General features: G+C 38.4%; 1 protein-coding gene across 2 annotated transcripts in view; it reads right to left on the bottom strand.

Moving 5' to 3' along the window:
* LOC131063957 (probable NAD kinase 1) overlaps window positions 1–4,886 on the bottom strand; it is a 170,075-nt gene extending 165,189 nt beyond the window's left edge. The window contains exon 1 of one of the 2 annotated variants that reach the window (XM_057997962.2): window positions 4,516–4,886. In XM_057997962.2, coding sequence (XP_057853945.2) covers window positions 4,516–4,588 — 73 coding nt within the window. In that variant the 5' untranslated portion in view covers window positions 4,589–4,886. The remainder of the gene's footprint in view (window positions 1–4,515) is intronic. The other variant, XM_057997961.2, reaches the window with a different exon arrangement.
* Window positions 4,887–21,271: the final 16,385 nt, after the last annotated feature.

Raw genomic sequence — 21,271 nt, 5'->3', positions numbered from 1 at the left:
GTACGCGTATGACCAGATTGGACCGTTCTGCTCCGCACAAGAGCTTTCCACGCATCCTCCTGTTGCGTCCTCCGCACCTTGATCACCCTCGATTTTGTAGTCCCTCCTTCTTGGGGTCTTTGGCTCTGGCCCTCCTATTTTCGAATGTTCCGCGAGATACAAGTTTCCAATTCTATACAGATTATTTTCAAAAAGTTCAACAACTTCACCGTACAAGTCCCGTATAGAATCTTTGTCACATTCGGATTGTTCTGACGGGTTACTTCTAGACTCAGTTCCAAACTCGCCAAGTGAGCAGCCTGGTCAGCAAGATCTTCCTCTGCTATGTCTGGAAGTGGTAGGATTCTGGCAATCTCTACCACCTGCTTCCACGTACACGATTTCTGCCTCTCCCAACTTCGGCTTCAACTCTTGCTCTGCCTTTCCAGACTCTCGAGCCTTCAACAATCTCCCTCAACTGACATCTCCGTTCACTTTGTTCTCTAATGCGTAGGGACCTCCGTACCGACGCCTCTCCTACCTCTCTATTGGTACCAGTACACCGTCGGTCTTTGTTTGGACGTAGGGATATTAATTGCCAGGGGAACGGCATATGCTCGTATCCCTCTCTTCCTCCTCCCTAGGGTCCCATTCCTCATACCGCTGCAGCATTTGCTGCCGACGATGTTCACGACTGATTTCTTCCCTCTGCTCTTGCCGTTCGATGAGGTTTCCTACCAGCAATCTAGGAAGGCTCCCAAGAAGATCAAATATGGCAGAATTTACTGTGAGTTCCTCACGTACCGTGCCTTCAAGGACCGCTCTCTCCCGAACTTCCCTCTGCACGTACTGAGTGACGAAAACATACCACAATTCCACTAAATCCTCCGTCAATTGATCCTCCCGTACTTCCGCCTACGTGACCTCTTCATGTGTATCACTTACAGGGACTATCAGCTGTCGTTCGAATGGTCGGCCAATTAGTGATTGCCGGTTGCCGCCATATTGATTTCCGGAATTCGAATCGGCAACGGCGCCAAAATGTTTGGTCCTTCAAGTATCAATTTGAATTACACAGTACGGAAATGATACACACACAATATTCATAGAGTAATTAACAGAACATCATAAAATCATATAGGCCAGAAAAGATATGTCTTTATTTCCTTCAGTAAGGGATATACAATCAACACTCCCTTATCCCAATACAATGCCAGACTATATACTCTTCGGTCGGTTGGCGAGAATGCCAACTGCTGAAACTACCAACTACCTTCGGAAAATTACCCATTACATGCCAGATTATGCTAACAACGAAGTTTAATTTAATGACGACATAATTGTCGTCTACAGATACTAATTTTAGGGATTACTATTATAGCAAATTAGGGAATAAATTGTTTTTGTCTCGATTTAACAGTCACAATGTTGATTTTAACAACATTTACTACCATACCAAACATAAAGCAAACTGTTTAAAGGACTTCGAGTTGATTTTCTCAGTCTGGAAGATGTTAAGCAACTAAGACTATATAATCAGCATATAGAAGTGAGAAGATAGTCTGATTGCAGAGATTGGTCCCTACACAACATTTGCCTTCTAGGAGCTTTACTAGTCTATCTAGCATAATCTAAAAGGGATGGGCTAGAGGAAAACTAAGACTATATAATCAGCATATAGAAGTGAGAAGATAGTCTGATTGCAGAGATTGGTCCCTAAACAACATTTGCCTTCTAGGAGCTTTACCAGTTTATCTAGCATAATCTAAAAGGGATGGGCTAGAGGAAAACCTTGCTTAACTCCTATATTATAATGGATTTTCTCTAAAAAAAACCTTCATTAATTTTAAGTTTAGTAATAATGTGTTCCTCCAGTCAATAGATAACTACTCTGAGGTCAAGAGGAATTCCTATTCCTTCATTAATTTCCAAAGGTTTCCCCTAACACAGTACTAAACACTTTTTAGAATTCATAGAAACGAAAAGATTAGGTATACTTTGTCACAACAATTTTCCTTAATAAACCTCTCTGTGAAAAGGCAATTAATTGTGGAGAGTTCACTGCTTCACTTTTAACACTGGCTTGACCATTAGATCTTAATCTATTATTACCTAACCATTCCCTTACTTTTTTCTACTATGGTTCAAAGAAAACCTGGCAAACAAAAGGAAGATCGTTATTATTTTATAAGTTAAAGTTGCTTAGCCGAAAGGTACTTTCAGTCTACATAGAGGACATTTACATGGATATGCACTGTACGTGAATGAAATGCTATTTATTTATCATTTATAAGCACTAGAAATTTGACCTATACAGTGAGTAAATACGACAGTGTCACATAATTTCACTCTAAGTCAATTTAATAGGTTTTGCATATCACCAATTTCTAGCTGACAACTCAGAAATTATCAGCTTCCGACATCAGTTATGTGCCATTCTTTGGGGAATATGCAATGGTATTCTTTTCACCTATGGCAGTAATTGACATGAATTTCAAGTTTGACAACAAATTAAATTTTCGCTGCCAAATTCTACATTTATTAACATAAATTCAATATTGATCACAAGCTGTCAGTATTTTTATATAAAAATGCTTCTGGAAGGAACTGTGTATGTTTTTGCATCAATGTTTCAGATTGCACTCAGCAATCCATCATCAGGAAGATGAAAAGTAAGTAGATAGATTGTCAAATTAAGAATTAAAAGGAAGAGCAAGTCTAAACTTGCAATCCATCTCTTTACTTTTCCTCTTCCTGATGATGGATTGCTTAGTGCAATCCAAAACCTTGATGCAAAAAGCATACACAGTTTCTTCCAGAAGCATTCTTGTAAAATTATTATGGACTATGGAAAGCTTATGCCAAGCTGTCCGTATGTTTCAGATGGCTGCCATGGTGCAGTGCAATAGCTGAAATGGTGTTCATATTTGGCCTTTAATCATGAAGGTCTACTAAAGGCATTAGCAGAATTCTTGCAATCTGAATAAAAACCAAGCTGAATTAACTATTTGCATAACTATATTAATTACAAAAAAGAATCCAATTGCCAAATGATGACAAGACTAGAAATTCCCACCAAAGGCCCATTTTATGCACTCATGAGAAGGGTGTTTTATTTCAACCATGACCAGTTTTCTGTAAATGATAAAAGAATGGGGGTTCCTGGTAGAATCTCAATGCAAATAGATATACACAATTTTGAAATGCATATATGAATTTTGGGATTTTGGGATTTTTTTACTTCTTTTGTGTTTGTCGTCCTAGGGGAATGCAAGCTCAGTGCATAGTTTTATTAGTGATTTGTAACAAATTTTTGAATGATGAGCATGAGCAACATTCAAAATCTAAACATTCGAAGGCGGCATGTTCCGTGATAATAGAAAATCACTTCTGACTTATTTACAAAATATATTTCAGGTATATTAGAAGGAAAATGGAAATTGATTCCAGATTATTAAACTGGATAAAAATTAATTACCTAAAAATAATCAGTAACACCCGTGGCCCATGGTTGGTTGAGATGGGACTCAAACACTAAATTCATCACCAATTACAAGCAGCACTAGCCTGTTTGCAGGCAAATGTTAAAAGCCAAATATCTCTCTTCTAAGCACCATGACAAATATTAAATTCATCACCAACTACAAGCAGCACTAGCCTGTTTGCAGGCAAATGTTGAAAGCCAAATATCTCTCTTCGAAGCACCATCCAAACAGACAGATGCAAGATGTTACTTCCAAAGGAGAATAAAAGCCGAAAATGAAGTCTGGTCGGACACATGTTATGGATATAAATGAAATGGCACTCATTTCTAGGACTAAAATCATAAATTTATTAAAGATTTCAAGTTTCCACAATCCATATTGTTAAGAACATAAATTTTAGGGGGAAATAGCCTACAAAATGTTTACTATGAAATTTAATTTCTTAACATCAATATACGTCTCGTATTGAGGCAGAGGAGGTCTCCAGTAGAATTCTGCATAGAATTGATCTACTTTTCTGCCAACTATGAAACTGTGACAATTTTAAATTTAATTTAATTCAAATAGCATTGTCCGTACCGGCCTAAAGTGGCAAAACTACCTGTACACGCTCATAGTATACGCGTAAATTAGCAATAAAACTTACAAAGTCAATTAGTAAATTCCATTGTTTTCCTAAGATATTGATCTGTAACGTTCTTATTTTCTGAAAACGGAGAGATTCCACAGGCACTGTAAACGAGAAGATAAAATTCAGAATTTTTTTTCAAACTCTAGCTACAATATTGTCCATACATCCATAAATTTCAGAAATGGGTATTGAAGCCACAACCTTTTATTCGCAATTGCAAAGGAACCCACAAGATAGTACAACGAATAAACTCAAATTTTTCAGTGTAAAATCAAATGAAATGCCAAAAGCCTTTGGTAAAAGACCAACAAAAGCGAATGGGTACCGAGAATTGCTGATAGAAATCACGAGAAGACTGACATTATGAAAATATTGGTAATGTAATTGATAAGAATAGAACAAAAAGAGATAATTACATACCTGCGCAATTAACTGCTGACGAGCCATGGAAGGAAGTACAATGGGCATCCGGCGGAGGAATACAGGAATCCATGGCCACTAAATCTGTACTTTATTTTCCCCTGCGCAGCCCTTTCAGCTTGGTGCACGTTTTCTTCCGTCATGATTGCTACGTGGTCACACGCTTTAATTGCCGCCCATGTGACCGTCGCTCCACCATACTTTGCAGCTCATTAAGCGACTTCTCCTTCGATCGGGGGCTTAGGCTTCTAGAAAAGAGGCTTCCAGAGTCAAGAAGAAACAATCCATTGACTTGGTATGGAGGTTTGGTGGGGATTTCACAATCTTTAATGCTTTATTTACCTGGTATGGTTACAAATGTGTCAAATAATATATTTTTAATGGCCCTAAATATCAAACTTCAAAAAAACTGTTTTTTGTTTTTTTATTCTTTGGTATACAGCTTTTATGGAGGGAACGACTCTCTTGATCTAACTTCACAAAGACTCTAGGGATTTTAACCTGGTCAAAGTTTGAATATTACATACCAATGAAGATGACAGCCACTTTTAATCATATTGTGGTGGAACCTTATCTTATTTATTTTAAATAGAAGTAGCTTTCATTTATTATTAGTTTCGAAAAAAATTAATAATGATTTTGTAGAGTTTAATGGGTACAACTTGAAGAATTTCACATTATAAATTTAGTTTTGAATTTAATTAATGAGATGTTTTGTCATGGTTATTAAAGAAAAAAAGGTTTAGAATCTACATTTATGACAATTTATGAAACTAAAGCTCATCTTTATGTTTCTTCATAAGGATGTCTTGAGGTATGGTTGAGTGTAACCGTATTAAAAATCAAGTTCACCTCCATACCTTCAAGGAGCTTTGAGCCAAATGTAATCTAACATTTTGTTGTTAAGGATAAGGTTAAGTTTGGTATTGTTATAGAAGGTTGTAGCATTCAAACCCTTATTGTTAAAATGGGCTAAAGGGGTTTGTGCATCGTACCAAGCTATTGTACTCACAAATTTGAATTGTGCTTCTATTAGGGGTAGGGACCATCATCTATGGCCCCGCCAATTGGATCAATATACATCCAAGTTTATCAATAAAAAAATAAAGATATAATAAAAAATGTGAATTAAGTTTAAAATAATTGATCTATTAAAACATTTGATCTCTACTAAATTTGAAAAATAGAAATTGAGATGTTTTAAAAGGTTCTTGTTGATGTGTTTTTTATGCACCTCGAACACAAAATAAAATACTAAGTATTTTATCCTCTCTTGAACAAAGAAACCTCATATGCTAATGGATATGATCAAATGAGATGACTCAAAGGTTTACAATGTGAACTATGCGACTTAATGTTGTGGATAGACTCAGAGATATGATGTGATTTGTTGGAATCACAAGGGGACTTGCATTTTGCTTGAACTCTACTAGAATGTGGGACTAATTAACTCACTTAGAAAATAAAAGGCAAAAGGAAAGGGTCAAGAGATCTAATCTATCTAAGAATGTAAGAAATAATTGTTGACTTGATGACACCAAGCCAAGCTTTGCTTCACCATGTGGGAACAACTACACAAAGGTGGTGCAATCTCCTAAGGGTAAGCGAATGATTTCCATATCACCTATGCACACCAACATTACGAACAATGAGCATATAACAATTTAAGTTGAGCGTTTAAATGATCAAGTTAACTTTAACCACACACTGCAATTTGCAATCAACAAACTCCAAGTGGTATGAACATTAGGTTTCACCATTCATCAATAATAATGTCTCCCATACAACTACTTAAGATCTACACTATAAGAAGTAGAGACCATGCAACAAGTTGAAATAGAAAACCAAATTCACCATATCTTTAATGAAGAAAGTATGCTTATTACAACGATCCTTAGCAACAATCTCCTTTCCTCCTACTCTACTGCTAACTGCTATCTAACTATCTGGCTATTAACTATTATCTATTAATTGTTAACCTTTACAAATGAGAAGGCTAGGCCTTTTATAGATATCCCTTTATAATTCAAGGACCAAGATTGATTCCCAAATCAATGGCCAAGATTTAACAATAAAATCCTAATTAGTGTTCATTACAACAAACTCCTTCTTGGCCAATAATAAAATCACATTGCATTGGACACATGTCCATCTTTAAATCTCACCAATGAGAAAATAGGTTAGGTATGTGAAAAAATATTTGATAAAGTGCCATGTGTCACTTGTTCCATCCTTAAATGAGTATGATACATTGAACCTAGACATGTTGACTTGGAAAAACCTAATTGGCCTGATGATGACTAGATGCAACCTCAACATGCACAACATGTAGATCATCACAAAATGTTATTAATTGAGGCATATCTCTTGATACTCAACATTATCCAAGGCTGATGATGATGATTGTTGGCATTATGTTGAAATTGCTTATATGTTGTCATTTATGTCAACACTGTGCTCCGATTGGATATGGTTCTTTCCCGGTTGGATCTGTCTCGGTTGGACTTGGTTATCAGTGATTCTGATCTAATATGATCAGATTGGTTTTTTCAGTTTTGGATGGTTATTTAGGTTGGTTATATGCTTGTCACATTCAGTTGGTTCATGATTTGGTGCTCTGGAAGCTATCGCTTATGTTCTGGATTATCGATTGGTATTTCCTGGTACCGGTTGGTGATATTCGATGATTTGATTAACTGATTTCGGTCCGGCTTATAGGAATGGTTCCTAACATGCTGAAGCCATTCTTCATCGTGTCCTAATTGTTTGGTGGCTTCACATTGGCTGGTGTGATGATTTGGTGGTCCTATTTGGATCTGGTTGGTTATTATGTGTTATTGCATAGAGGGTTTCTACCGGTTGGTGAAACGTATTGGAGATTGGTCTTAGCGGAATTTACGGAGGATATAATTGATTGGGAATTTGAAGTAGGTCCATGCTATGTAATGTAAATCATAATACTGGTCTGGTGGTATTGTGTGATGTAATTTTTGTAATTATGGTTTATGGGTTTAGTGTTTAGCCGACCTTGTTATCAAGGTTGATGATTTGTATATATAGGTGACTTATTCATGTAATTTGGATATCGATGGTTGTGTTTGCATTATCAGAGAGAGGTTTATGTGCAAACAAGATATATCATTCAACGAGGGTTGTGAAGGTTTTAGCATTGGAGGGCGGACATATGTGCTTAATCGAAACTGTATCAAGCATTAGGAGATGCCACTTTCACAGTTCATTTTCTCTAGATTGTAGTTCGATGTTTATGTAAGTCAGTGAGACTTCCTTTTGTGATGAGCAATGAACTCTTGGAGGTTGGCTTGATTGCAAGTACAATCCCCATTATAATTATTTCACATATTGCTGCAGAAGTATTATCTGACTATGGATAGGGTTTCCCACCTTGGTTTTTCTCTTTACTGAGTTTTTGACGTCAAAAATATTGGTGTTGTGTGTTATGTGCTTTTTCATGCTTTATCTTTCACTATGTTGTTTATATTGTGCTCTGGTAAATGATTTATAATTTGCATTAATTTCTTATACTTGTGGAAAACTGATTCACCCCCCCTCTTAGTTTTCTCCCAATATCAGAGATTCTAACAATTGGTATCAAAGAGAGGTTCTTTCTGCAGAAGCTTAATCGCTTGAGGAGATGTGATGGCATCAACTTCTATATTTAATCCCTACTGAAAGGAGAGTCATAGATTTGATGGTACAAATTACAATATATGGAAGGAGGGAATGAAGATTCATCTAAGATGTCTTGGAGTTGAAGTTTGGGAGATAACAGAGAAAGGGTATACACCTCATGATCCTAATTCTGGAACTTTGGCACCTCCTGATGAGCAGAAGAAAGCTGATAATGATGTGAGAGTGATAGAAGCATTGTTAAGTGCCCTATCAGATGAGAAGTTGTTGAATGTCATAAGATTGGAAAATGCAAAGCAGATCTGATTGAAGCTTGAAACTCTTTATGAAGGTGACCAAGTAGTTAAGATTGCAAAACTTGAAGGTTACCGGGTGAGATATGAAACTTTGAATATGGAAGAAGATGAGAAGATAAATTATTTCATGGATAGAGTGAATGAGATTGTCATGGGAATCAAATGTTGCAGTGGAAATATTAATGAGGATGAGGTTATGTCAAAGATTCTGAGAGTTCTACCTCCGGCTTACAAAATGAAGGCTACTGCAATAAATGAACTCCGAACAATGTCAAATACCCCTATTACCAAAGATACATTACTTGGGTAATTGATTGATTTTGAACTTGAGGAACTTGGAGATCAGAGTGCTACTAAAATTGAGACTGCATTTAGAGCATCTACCTCCGGTAAGTAGAAGATAAACTGGAACGAACTATATGCTAAAGAATTGGAAGACATTGAGAGAGAAGACAAAGAACTTGAAGAGTTGGAATCCCTGATTGCCAGAAGAATCCCTAAAGGACTGGTTGGAAGTAAGTATGAAGGAAAAGTTCCTTTTAAATGTTTTTTCATGCAATAAGATTGGTCATTTTGCTTCTAGATGTCCTAAAAGAGCTGCTAGGAATCAAGAAAGATTTATGAGGAATTATAAACCTAATCCGGAATATCGGAGCAGACCTAGATTTAGAAGGAATAAGGATAAATCATGTTACTATGCTGGTAATGATGATTTTGGTATTACTAATGATGATGATGATGATGATGATGATGATGATGATGATGATGATGATGATGATGATGATGATGATGAACATGTGAGTGGATCCGGTAATGGAAGCTCTGGTAAAGATTGGGTCTTTATTTCTATCAAGGATGATTCTCTAGAACCTGTCATCGATGCAAATCATTTTGAGGAGAAGTCTCTAACTACTAAAATTGAAGAAAAGGGTGAATGGGTTATAGACAGTGGTTGCTCACATCACATGACTAGCGACAAGAGCAAATTCCTATCTTTGCAAGAATTTGATGGTGGACTAGTCAGATTTGGAGACAACAAGGCATGCAGGATCAAAGGCGAAGGAACAATATCCTTGCATGGTAAGACTAATACTGACAATGTTTATTATGTTGAAGGTTTGAAGCATAATCTTATGAGTGTAGGTCAGATGGTGGATAGAGGGTTTCTTTTACAATTAAAATATGGAAAGTGCAAGATTATCAATAGATCTACTTTGGAAATTGCATCTGGAATTAAGACTAAAGGAAACATCTTTCATTTGAACTCCGGTGAGAAGGCTTGCTTGATTGTTCAGATTGATGAAAGTTGGCTATGGCATAAGAGGATGTGTCACGTGAATTTTGATTGCATAGTGAAGATTGGTTCAACTCAAGCTGTCAGAGATTTGCCCAAGATTATCAAACCTCATATTCCAGTATGTAGAGAATGTTAAATGGGTAAGCAAGTTAGAAATTCTTTCAGAAGCATACATGATAGATCTAATAAAATTCTTGATCTTATTCATACTGATCTGTGTGGACTGGCAAGGACTACAAGTTTTCAAGGTGATAGATACTTTATGTTGCTTATTGATGATTACTCTAGAATGATGTGGGTTGCATTTTTGAAAGAAAAATCAGAAGCTCTTGAGAAATTCAAAATTTTCAAAGATATGGTTGAGACGGAAACAAGATTGAAGATAAAATGTTTAAGATCAAATCAAGGCGGTGAATTTACATCCGGTGAGTTCAACAAATTTTGTGAGAAGCATAGAATAGTGGAAAGGAAGAACAAAACTATCTTAGATGTTGCAAGGTCAATGACGATGGAAGCCAAATTGTCTAATATCTATTGGAGAGAAGCTATCAATACAGTGGTATACACTTTCAAGAGAGTACACATAAAAGGTGATACTGGTAAGACTCCTTATGAATTATGGTTCGGTCATACTCCTAGTGTCAAATATTTCAGAATTTTTGGATGCAAATGCTATATTAAAAGAGATGATGCACTAGGGAAATTTGATCCTAGATGTGATGAAGGAATATTTTTGGGTTATTCTACTAAGAGTAAAGCATATAGATGTTATAACAAAAGATTGAATAGGATAATGGAAAGCATAAATATCAAAGTGGATGAGTAAGGTAATAATCAGATCAGATCATATGACTGGACTGAAAGATGAAAGTGTCTAATCAGAACCAGTTGTGCAAGAATCAGTACAGAGCATTGATCCAATTACTCTGGTAACATCAGAAAATTCCACAATGACTGTTAATTGTTGGCATTGTCATCGATGTCAACCGGTATAGGATGGTTACTGGTATAAGAGATGTATGTGCAACACTGTCCTGGATGCATAGAGGATGAGATGTCTTTGATATCACCTTGTGTTGCAGAACACTGGTAAGGTAAGCGAGAGAATGCCATTCCATTGATGTCAACGGTACACAAGTTAGTGTTTGACTTGTGCTGAAGATATGAACAGGTTACCGGTACAGTTTATTACCGATAAGGTGAGTATGTCAACTAGCAAGTGATGTGTTGACATGGAGAAGATAAGTCAACCAAGTGAGTGGTTGTCAACCGACAAGCCTATGACTAGTGTATAAGCAGGATAAGCAAGATGTTGAGCTGTTGTTTGTGATGAAGAGGTGGAATGTTATCTAAATCACATCAACACTAAAGGAAAAGGATGTACAGGTCACTGGTATGTTGTGTGGATGCAAAATAACTGGACTCCCACCAGATAAAGGTGCAGTCACCATTTGAAGAGATGACTGACAGTGAATGTGCCCCAACCTGATCACATGTGCCTGTTTGGAGGTGTGCTGCTCAAACAAGGAAGCCACATTGGTGCATGGTAAGATGCATATGACAAAGATCCACTCCCACTAGTAAGTGGAGCTTATCTCCTATTATGCAAAGTGTGCATCATAGTTCTATGAGATAAGACATAAGAGTTAAAGGCGGGTGTTTGAAGGCTCACATCGGATCTATTGGTGAATCACAAAGATGCCTCAAGTGCATGAAATCAAGATTATGCACTGGACAGACAGAGAAGGCATGATGAGTTGTCAAGACAGGTAAAGAAGTGATAGGTTTGTCACTTTGACAAACCAGTTGAGATATGGTATAGGATGATGATGAAGAAGGCAAGGCTGAGCAGCTGCAGATAGAGAGTGCAGTCGGCATGAAGATGCCTAAGATGGAAACAATTGAAGGTTGATGACATGATGTCATCGAAGGTGTTTACCGGTAAGTATGTCCACTGGTAATAGGGACAAAGTGCAGATGCAGAAAGACTCCCATCTGATAAGGATGTGCATAAGGTAGGTTAGCAAGTGTGCTGACCGGTTGAGTGTTCCATCGGAAGAGAAGCAAAGTGCAAGGTTGAAAGCAGACTGGTTAGGGTATAACTGACAAAGCTTGTGAACCGGTAGGTGAATCCGATATTGTGTGTTGGTCGATGACCGACACTGATGACTTAGCAAAGGTGCATGCCGACAAAGGGGCCACGTGGAGGTGAAGTGGCAAGCATGAACGAGTAGGTGTGATGTATCAGTGAGGTAGTTGGTGATAGGTCGAAATTTATGTTGACTGTGTGAGTCACGGGATGTGCATTAGAGGTTTGTGTCTCGAGGTCAAACGGACAACAGATATCCAGCACAGACTAGTTGAGCAGATCGAGGCAAGGGAAGGAAACCGCAAAGCCTTTCTTGGTGATTGGTGCAGGAGCACCTAGGACTTAGGCTAATAGTCCTTCTTCAATTTTGGCTTGTACTGACCTTAGCCAAGTTAGATTTCCAATAAGGACTCCAGGAGGGTCCAATTTGTGTGATTAGAGTCTAGGTTGAGTCAAGTGTAGGCCTAGTTTAGTTGGTTTCTTTCTAGGTTTGCACTTTGTTGGTTGTTCTTGGTTTGAGTAGTCAATGATGCCTTCTAGATGGTCAAAAGAGGCATAGGTTGGATAAAGTGTTAGAGGGGTTCAAAAAAGCCTTATAAATGTTTAAAAAGAAGTTAGTAATGATTTGTAATAGGTTTCCTAAGTTAGAAAGGCAAGATGTGAATTTTTTTTATAAAAGTTGTCATGACAACTTGGTCCTAAAAGAGCTTAGCAGTGGAGTTAGGGTTAAAACATTGACCTAAGATGCCTCCACATGTGAGAATACTATTTAAACCCTCCCTTATACAGATACAAAGGTTGGAAGCATTGATCTTTGTAAATGACAATTTGAAACCACTCATTTTCGGACTGTTATTAGTGTTTTGTCCTATTTTGCATTAAAGAGTGTATAAAAATGGAATGAATCCATTGATCCAAACTTGGATAGTTGTTCTATGGTGTGTTATAGTGTCATTCAATCAATTTGATGCTTTGTTGATAGATTTTATTAGCTTTTTTACTGTTTTGTCTTCAAGCAGCCAGTTTTGGCTTGTAAATAATATACCTTTGAAAAATGGTTGCCCCATAAAATCCCACCATGCAATCATCATGGACTATTAGGAAATAGTAGGAAACCCAATGTACATTGTAAATATGCAGGGAGGAGTTCTGGAAATGAATTTTTCTATTTTTTCTTCCTTGCCCTAGGCGAGTCCTGTTGCAACCCGGCTAGGAAAGACAAGGTGAAAAATGATGAAAGAATGCAGGGGTGAAACCAAAAACCTAACCTAAGCATTTGGCATGGATCATGAGGTCCATACAGAGTTGTAGATGAAAGGAGAAACCTTGACAAATCCATTAGATGACCTTTTCACCAAGTTGAACAATCACAGTCCTAGAAGCCTTTAAAACCATAGTAAAACCTCATTTCTGGGTTAGGGCATTGTACGAACACTTGGGGGTCTAAAACCAATGAAATCTCTTGGGGTTAAATGAGTGTTTGAAGAATTATAAAAGTCTTTGTAGGGTCATTTGAATCGTATGACCTGTTGGTGTAAATAATTATTCATCATGGATATTATTACACTTATTTAAGTTTACTTAGGATAATGCATTTCATAATAGTTTGGATATGAGACACTTGGGTGTTTGTGCCACATTGGGATAGTGTGTGTAGGAGAAATTCCACCTCTTATGGTGTTGATCTTGTTATTACACTATCATATCCACTTATTGTGGAGTGATAATTCCACCTTCGGTGGGTGATCCACCTCATGTGGAATATTATATTATTTCTCCTACCTACCCACACCTATTTCCTACCTACCCTTGTTTCTTATTGAGCCACATGTCATATTTGTGTGCTCATACATATCCCTAGCCTTGCCTATATAAGCAGGCTCATCTACATTGTATGAAACAATAGAGATAATCCAGTTGATTGTTGATCATTTTTCTATTGATGAGAATATAGTTTATTCTTATCCCATATTATGTCTCTATCTTGTACATTTCATTGACCTCTTGATCTTGGCAAAATCCAACATGGTATCAGAGCTATTGGAGTCTCATTGATTCGTCTTGAAGAGGCATTATTGTGACGTCAAGAGGTAGATCTGAGGAGCATCATCATTTGGAGGTGTCCTAGACCAGATCCGACCTCTCCATTGCGTCCAGAAGGCCGTTTCCATGAATTTTGGTTATAAAGTTGGCCTATTTTGGTGAGGAAAATTTTTTTCCCCAATTTTGCTAATCGTACGGATTTTTCGAATATTCATATATTTTTCAAAAAAAAAAAAAAAAATTTCGTTTTTTCTGAAATTGTTTGGAAAAATTGAAAAATCAAAAAAATTGAAAAAAAATTCGAAAAAGAGCAAAAAAAATTGAAATAAAAAAAAATTCAAAAAAAAAAAAAAGTTTTTGGGGGATCCACAGACCCCCCCCATGCTCCCGTGATTTGCAGGTCCGCAGCGTACCTGCTGACAGTTTCGTACGTACCTGTCTGCCGCGGCGAGAGCCGTGCCGCCTCCATCCGCAGGTTTCCGGTAGCTCCCGTCTCCGGCGCCCACTGCGGCCTCCGACGCCGTCCTCCCGCTGCGTGTCCCCGCGCCGCTGCCGTCTCTCAGTCTCCGCCTCCGGCACATCCCTACAGGTTCTCTGCGCCGCTCCCTCTGCTCCGGCGCCGCCCGAGCGCAGCTCGGCACATCCCGCCTCCTCCCGGCCCGCGCCGCTCCGAGCCCGCAGCCTCCCGCATCTCCTCCAGCGCGGCCCTGACTCCGTCGCTTCGTGCCCCAGCAGCGCCGTCTCCGCCCGTCCTCCGTGCCGGCGCCCTCCACTCCTCCGCTTCGGCTCCTCCCTCAGGCTACCTCCGCCACGCGGCATCTAGGCAAGCGAATCCACGCCCGCCACGTGGCAGGAGGCTCGCGGCCCGTGGGCTAAACACAGACACGTCAGCGCGCCACATCATCGCCCAGTCACCCTACCACATCAGCATCCGTACAATACGGATCGCACAGCCAACTGTCCGTACAGTACGGACGACCCAGTCAGCCAGAGGAGCGAAGTTTTGGCGACGGTCATATGACCGTCAAATTTAACCCAGTGACTTGCTGACGTCAGCGCCACATCAGCAGGGTTTGAAAATTTTTGGACCCCCTCTCATTTGCATTTTTGATTTTGCAGTTCAACTTCAAATGGCCATAACTTGCTCATTTTTGCTCCTTTTTGGGTGCAATTTTTTTTGAAATGGGCTAGAATTTCGTGCTCTCCGCAGTGGTGAAAGAATTTTTTGATTTTGATGCACGAATTTTTCAGAAAATGTAGTTTTTGGTGACTGTCCCTGAGTAATCCCAGTTTTTGCAACTTCAGAGGCTTCGTTTGGGGTCATCCAACCTCCTTTTTAGGTGCCGTTTTTTTTGAAAGTGCGTATTTTTTCATCTACTTTCACATGATGTTATCAGATTGATGTCATTGTAATTAGAAATTGTATTTTCAGATCTTGGCCATTTTTGGCTCTCTTGGTACTTGTGTATTTGCTTGAATCTCAGTTAGATTCATTGCACTATTGATTGAAGTCTCTTGTATCTCATTTTAGAAGTTGTAAAATTTGCATCATAAGCCCACTTTTCCTTGTTTTGCAAGTGGCTCATTGTAATCGCACTAAGTATAAAGTGCCAAAATCATCACTTTAGGGGGGGTACTTTGATTGATTGAATTTGGGGGGTGTCTCTTGTCTCTTGTACTTTTGTGCTCTTGTGTTCTTTCCTTTTTGCTTCTATGGGTTCTTCTAAGTTTCCTCTCTTAACTCCACATAACTATGCTACTTGGAAAATTGATGCATGGAGTAAACTTATGGAAAAAGGACTCACTCATTACATTGATGGAACTATTGTTGCTCCAGCTGATCCTAAGGCTGATCCAGTTGGTCACTTAGATTGGCTCACTAAAAATATCATGGCAATTGGTACCTTAAGAAAGTATGTATCAAAGGATCTCATTTTTCATATTGAGAAATGTACTCTAATCAAGGATGCTTGGCAAAAGTTTCAAGACTTGTATGGTCAAGTTGATGAGATTAGGGGATATCAAATTGATAGTGATCTCACCATGTTAGATCCCAAGAACTTCGATACTATACAAGATTATGTCACTAAGGCAAATGAGTTGAGGGCACAACTCAAAGATTGTGGCATTGATAAGAAGGATACTCAATTGATATTCAACTTGATAGGGAAGCTTCCACAAGAATATGCAGCATTTGTTTCTAGTTTCCAAACTCATAGGATGACAATGGGTTCAAGCTACAAAATGCCTACATTTGATGCTTTCAATGAAATGTTGATGATGGAACAAACTAAGTTGATAAGCATGGGCATTCTTAAGGCTTCTTCTAAGTCTCAAGCATTAGTAGCAAATCAAGGGAACAAAGGAAATCAAGGAAAGGACAACTCAAACAAGAAGAAATGGCAATCAAAACCTAAAGAAAAAGCACCATCTTCTCCACAACAAGGAGATTCATCTTCTTCCAAGAAAGATAATTCACCAAAGAGAGAGAGACCTACTTGTGCTTATTGTAAAAAGATTGGTCATGAGGAACATCGTTGCCATACTAAGAAGATTGATGAGCTTACACATATCATCAAAAAGCATAACATTGATTTGCCTAAAGTCTACAAGAAGGATGATTCATCAACTTCCACTTCCTCACATTCAAAAGGAAAAGGGCAAGCATTCATGGCTTCCACAAGTGGAAAGACTCACTCTTTTGGAACAAGAAAAGGAAAAGCTCTATGTGCTACAACAAATCATACTTCAGAGAGATGGCTTCTAGATTCAGGGGCATCTCATCATATGGCATCTTCACAATCTATGTTCTCTACATTTGAGCCTTGCACCATGCCACAGATTTTGATGGGGAATCATACATACATGGATGTGATTGGGAAAGGATCTATTGACATTGGGGATAACTCCTTCAATGATGTGTTGTGTGTACCCCACTTGACAAACAATCTCCTTTCTATCTATCAAATCACACATGGCACAACTAAGAGAGTTGTGGAGTTCACACCTGACTCAGTTTTTATTAGAGACATGGAGACTAGAGCTATCATTGCAACTGGGGTGGTTGATCATGCATCTCGATTATACTCCTTTTCAGATTTTGTTGATGATGATGATTTCACATTTGATGATTCTACACATGATGATTCAGATTTTGAGGAGAACTTTGGACACTTGAACATGGGGATTCTCACATGTAACCCCATTCTTGAGTGTTGTACTTCATCTTCTCATATTGATATCACATCACCTATTGCACCTGATGATGCAAATAGTGCGACAGTTTTGCCTTCATGTGATTCAGTGCAGTAGGATATTCATTGTCTTCCAGCTTCAGATTCATGGGATGATTACATGACAGATATTGCAGGTTTGTTTATGGAATCCTACATTGCAGATTTGGGAGACATCATTGATGACATACATCTTCTCTTTGATGAAGATGATCCTTCTTCGATTGTTGCGAGGGCACACTCTGACCCTCTTGTTCATTCTCTACATGATCATTCTTTCGAGGTTGACATGATTGTGGATACTTATGTACAGCAGTTGGAGGAGGTCTCTTTATTCTTTGAGGAGACACATGAGTCTTTGGACATTGTTCTACATTCATCTTCACTAGGTGTTGGAGTTCCTTTTTTAGTAGTGTGGAGCAGTTCACCACCTTTGGAAGGGGTATCTTTCAGCATCGACATGGGGACACTTGAGCAGTTTTCAGAGATTCCTTTCATCATGAGTTTTCTTCATACATCTTCCCTTCATGATTAGGGAGACTTCATGGATACACCTATGGTTTTGTTTCTTCCTAAGGGGAGGAATGTTGTTCGACGTTCGTGGAGCAGTTTCTTCATACATCGAGCTTCTATCATTGGTGCAGATTCTTCATTAGCAGAGGATCACAGTTTGACTTCTCTTCTTCTCTCATATGGGGGGGACTTTTTCCTCACATGGGGTTTTGTTCCTCACATACTTCTTTGAGAGTTCTCTTGTATAGCTTTCATCTCTCTTTTTGGGGGAGGGTTTTTTCCCATTGGGTTTTTCTCTCTTTCCCCACTTTGTGAGAGATTTCATTGCATTGGTTTGCATGCATTTGCATTTGTGCATGGGTACCTAACATGGCCTCGTAGCCGGGACCCATCTTGCCGGGACCCATCTTGCATTGCTTAGTTGCATTGTAGACTTAAGTGCATTCCCCTAAGTTGCACTTAAGGGGGGGTGTTGGTGTAAATAATTATTCATCATGGATATTATTACACTTACTTAAGTTTACTTAGGATAATGCATTTCATAATAGTTTGGATATGAGACACTTGGGTGTTTGTGCCACATTGGGATAGTGTGTGTAGGAGAAATTCCACCTCTTATGGTGTTGATCTTGTTATTACACTATCATATCCACTTATTGTGGAGTGATAATTCCACCTTCGGTGGGTGATCCACCTCATGTGGAATATTATATTATTTCTCCTACCTACCCACACCTATTTCCTACCTACCCTTGTTTCTTATTGAGCCACATGTCATATTTGTGTGCTCATACATATCCCTAGCCTTGCCTATATAAGCAGGCTCATCTACATTGTATGAAACAACAGAGATAATCCAGTTGATTGTTGATCATTTTTCTATTGATGAGAATACAGTTTATTCTTATCCCATATTATGTCTCTATCTTGTACATTTCATTGACCTCTTGATCTTGGCAAAATCCAACATGACCAATAAATCCTAAAAACCCGGATTTGGAGGCCTAATTGGGGCTCTTTCCTAGTAGCCCTCTTTTGAGCATTTTCTTGAAATCGGTAAGGAAGATGAGTTTGGCAATAGAAGAAATAGACCTTGTTGACCAAATCCCACATTGAATGAACACCTCCACACCTCTGCAAAACACATGACAACATTGGTGGTGAGAGTGACAAAATGTCAGCTAGAAGGATTGAGAACTAGTGTGGAGCACTGAATTGGTAGAGTTCCTAGTGAAGACACTTGTTGAATGTCACCTTAAGGTGGACAAAGAAATAGTCCTAGCAGAGTTTGAGAAGGACTAGGAGGTTTTGAAGCATAGAAAGGCCTAGTGGAATTGGTGGAGTGAGCAACACCATTAGGAGAAGTGTGAGCAAGCTAGGAGAACCCTATCAAATTGGTATCAAAGCCTATAAGATTTGGGCTAGGTAAAGTTGATGTCCTTAGAATTGGAAGAGTCTGTTGGAGACAACATGGTGACCAATGCAGAGTTGGAAAAGAAAGTGGATGATCAGGAGGAAGAGAATAGGCTCCTGAAGGAAAAATTGGCAGATTTGGAAGGTAAGCTTGGTGAAATTGCAACCAAAGCAGATGAAGTGTTGGTAAAGGTTGAAGGAGTAGGAGGGAAGGGTAAAGAGGTGTCATAAGTAGACAAAGTACCTGAACCTGATCCTATTTTGGAACAGGAACCTTTCCTAAAGACATTGAAAGCCTTGAGTGGTAAATCACTAGAAAGATTGTCATTGTTCACTGGTAAGATGGAAGTAGAAGTGGTTCTAGAATGGATAGAGGGCATGGAGAACCATTTTGAATGTGAAGGCATAACTGAAGCTCAAAGAGTCAAAGTGGGCAAGTCTAGGATGAGGGGAGCCTCTCTCACATGGTGGAAATTTGTGCAGGATGAGAGGAAGAAAGTGGGTAATGTAGACACCTAAAATTAATATTTAATTAATTTAAGCCTATCAACATAATTAATTAATTAAATTGTGTTATCCTTATCCCTCTCAAAATTAATTAAATCTAATTTAAGTAATCCGATCATTATTGTCCAATAATTAATTTATCAAATAAATTAATTATTCTCTTATTCTTCTAAAGTCCCCTCCAATAATTATTTCCTCTAAACCCACTCAGTTGATTAATTTTAATTAATTAACCTAGTCATGTGATTCCTACAAATCACTTTTCCTAATCCCACTCAACCTAATTAATCCTTCTAGAATCTCTCATAATCATGATTATCATTATCTCTCAATTTTTAATTCCAACTCATGTCACATCAACATTGAGTCTCTCAAAGAAATTTAAATTTCTTTGAATCCCTCGATGCATCCTTATTTTGGAATTTTTAATTTCCTCATATTTGAAATTCAAATTTCTCCCCCCTTTTTCCCAAGGAATTTATATTCATGTTTATTTTCCCAAGGCACCCTTCTATCTAAAATCAATCTCAACCCTTCATAATCAAATCAATCTTGGCCCTCCATTAGCCTCATCCAATCTATAAATTGGAGCCCATTCTCCTCACAAATCATCCACTTCTCATGCATAACCATGCTACCTATTTCTTCTCTCATAAAAAATAAACATGAATATAAATTCCTTGGGTGGAGAGCATTAGCCTGTTAATTAATCAAATCCTCTATCAAATCCATGCATCCTCAATCTTCTAATCCAAATCCTCCTATCCATCACTCAAATCCAATCCAATAATCCACTTACCTTGTTGAATATTTGGAGAGCATTCCACATACATCAAGAAGGAGCCCATCCAATCAAGTTGAAGAGAGGCACTATTCAACTTCACCAAAGGCTCAATCCAAGGGAGAAGGTAAAGGTTTGCAAGGTATAAGCATTATCATTATCTTCATGTTTTTATGTGTTTTTATGTGTTTTTATGCATGTTTCATGTTTGAATATCTTTTAGTGTTTTGTTTGTGCACTAACCACTTGAATCCACCTTGCTGGTTTTTCCCCTCTTCATTTTGGCATGCCCGGTGGGAACCACGTCCCAAATTTAACAAAAAATTAAGTTTTTTGTGAAGGTTTATCACAAGATTTACGCTTCAGCGTGAGTGTACGCGCATTGGCGCGACCGTCTCGGCTTTGGCGGGACCACAAGAAATTTCAAAAAAAAAAAAAAATTTTGCGTCTCACCGTGCTTCAGCGCGACCGCCGCGAAAATTCTTATATCTCCTCCTCATTCTTCCTCTTCTGCATTCTTCTATTTCTTTTCAGTTGTCGCTTCAGTGCGACCACTCTGCGATTAGCGCGGGTGTTTTTGTGAAAAATTTAAATTTGAATTTTTGGGCGCTAACTCTAGTTGTTTTGACGCGAGCGCCCACGTATCAGCGCGACTGTAATTTTTCTTTTTCTATTTTTTTTGTCTATTTAAATATTAATAATGTCTGTTAGCATGACCGCTCACGTATTAGCGCAACTGTCTGCTAATCAACGCGACCGCTCACGTATTAGCGCAACTGTTTGCTAATCAGCGCGACCGCAGAGAAATCAAAAAACCCAAAAAAAAAAAAAATTATCTTCTTGATCTTCACTCTGTTTTCCTCCAAACTTCACTATATCCCCCGCAATTTCATTTTGCACATTTCCTTCCTTGAGGACCTTATCCCAAATTCCACT

This window comes from Cryptomeria japonica, chromosome 11, assembly GCF_030272615.1.
Source record: "Cryptomeria japonica chromosome 11, Sugi_1.0, whole genome shotgun sequence".
Lineage (NCBI taxonomy): Eukaryota > Viridiplantae > Streptophyta > Pinopsida > Cupressales > Cupressaceae > Cryptomeria > Cryptomeria japonica.
The sequence above is the reverse complement of the archived record's forward strand: the minus strand, read 5'-3'. Positions and strand labels throughout refer to the sequence as shown.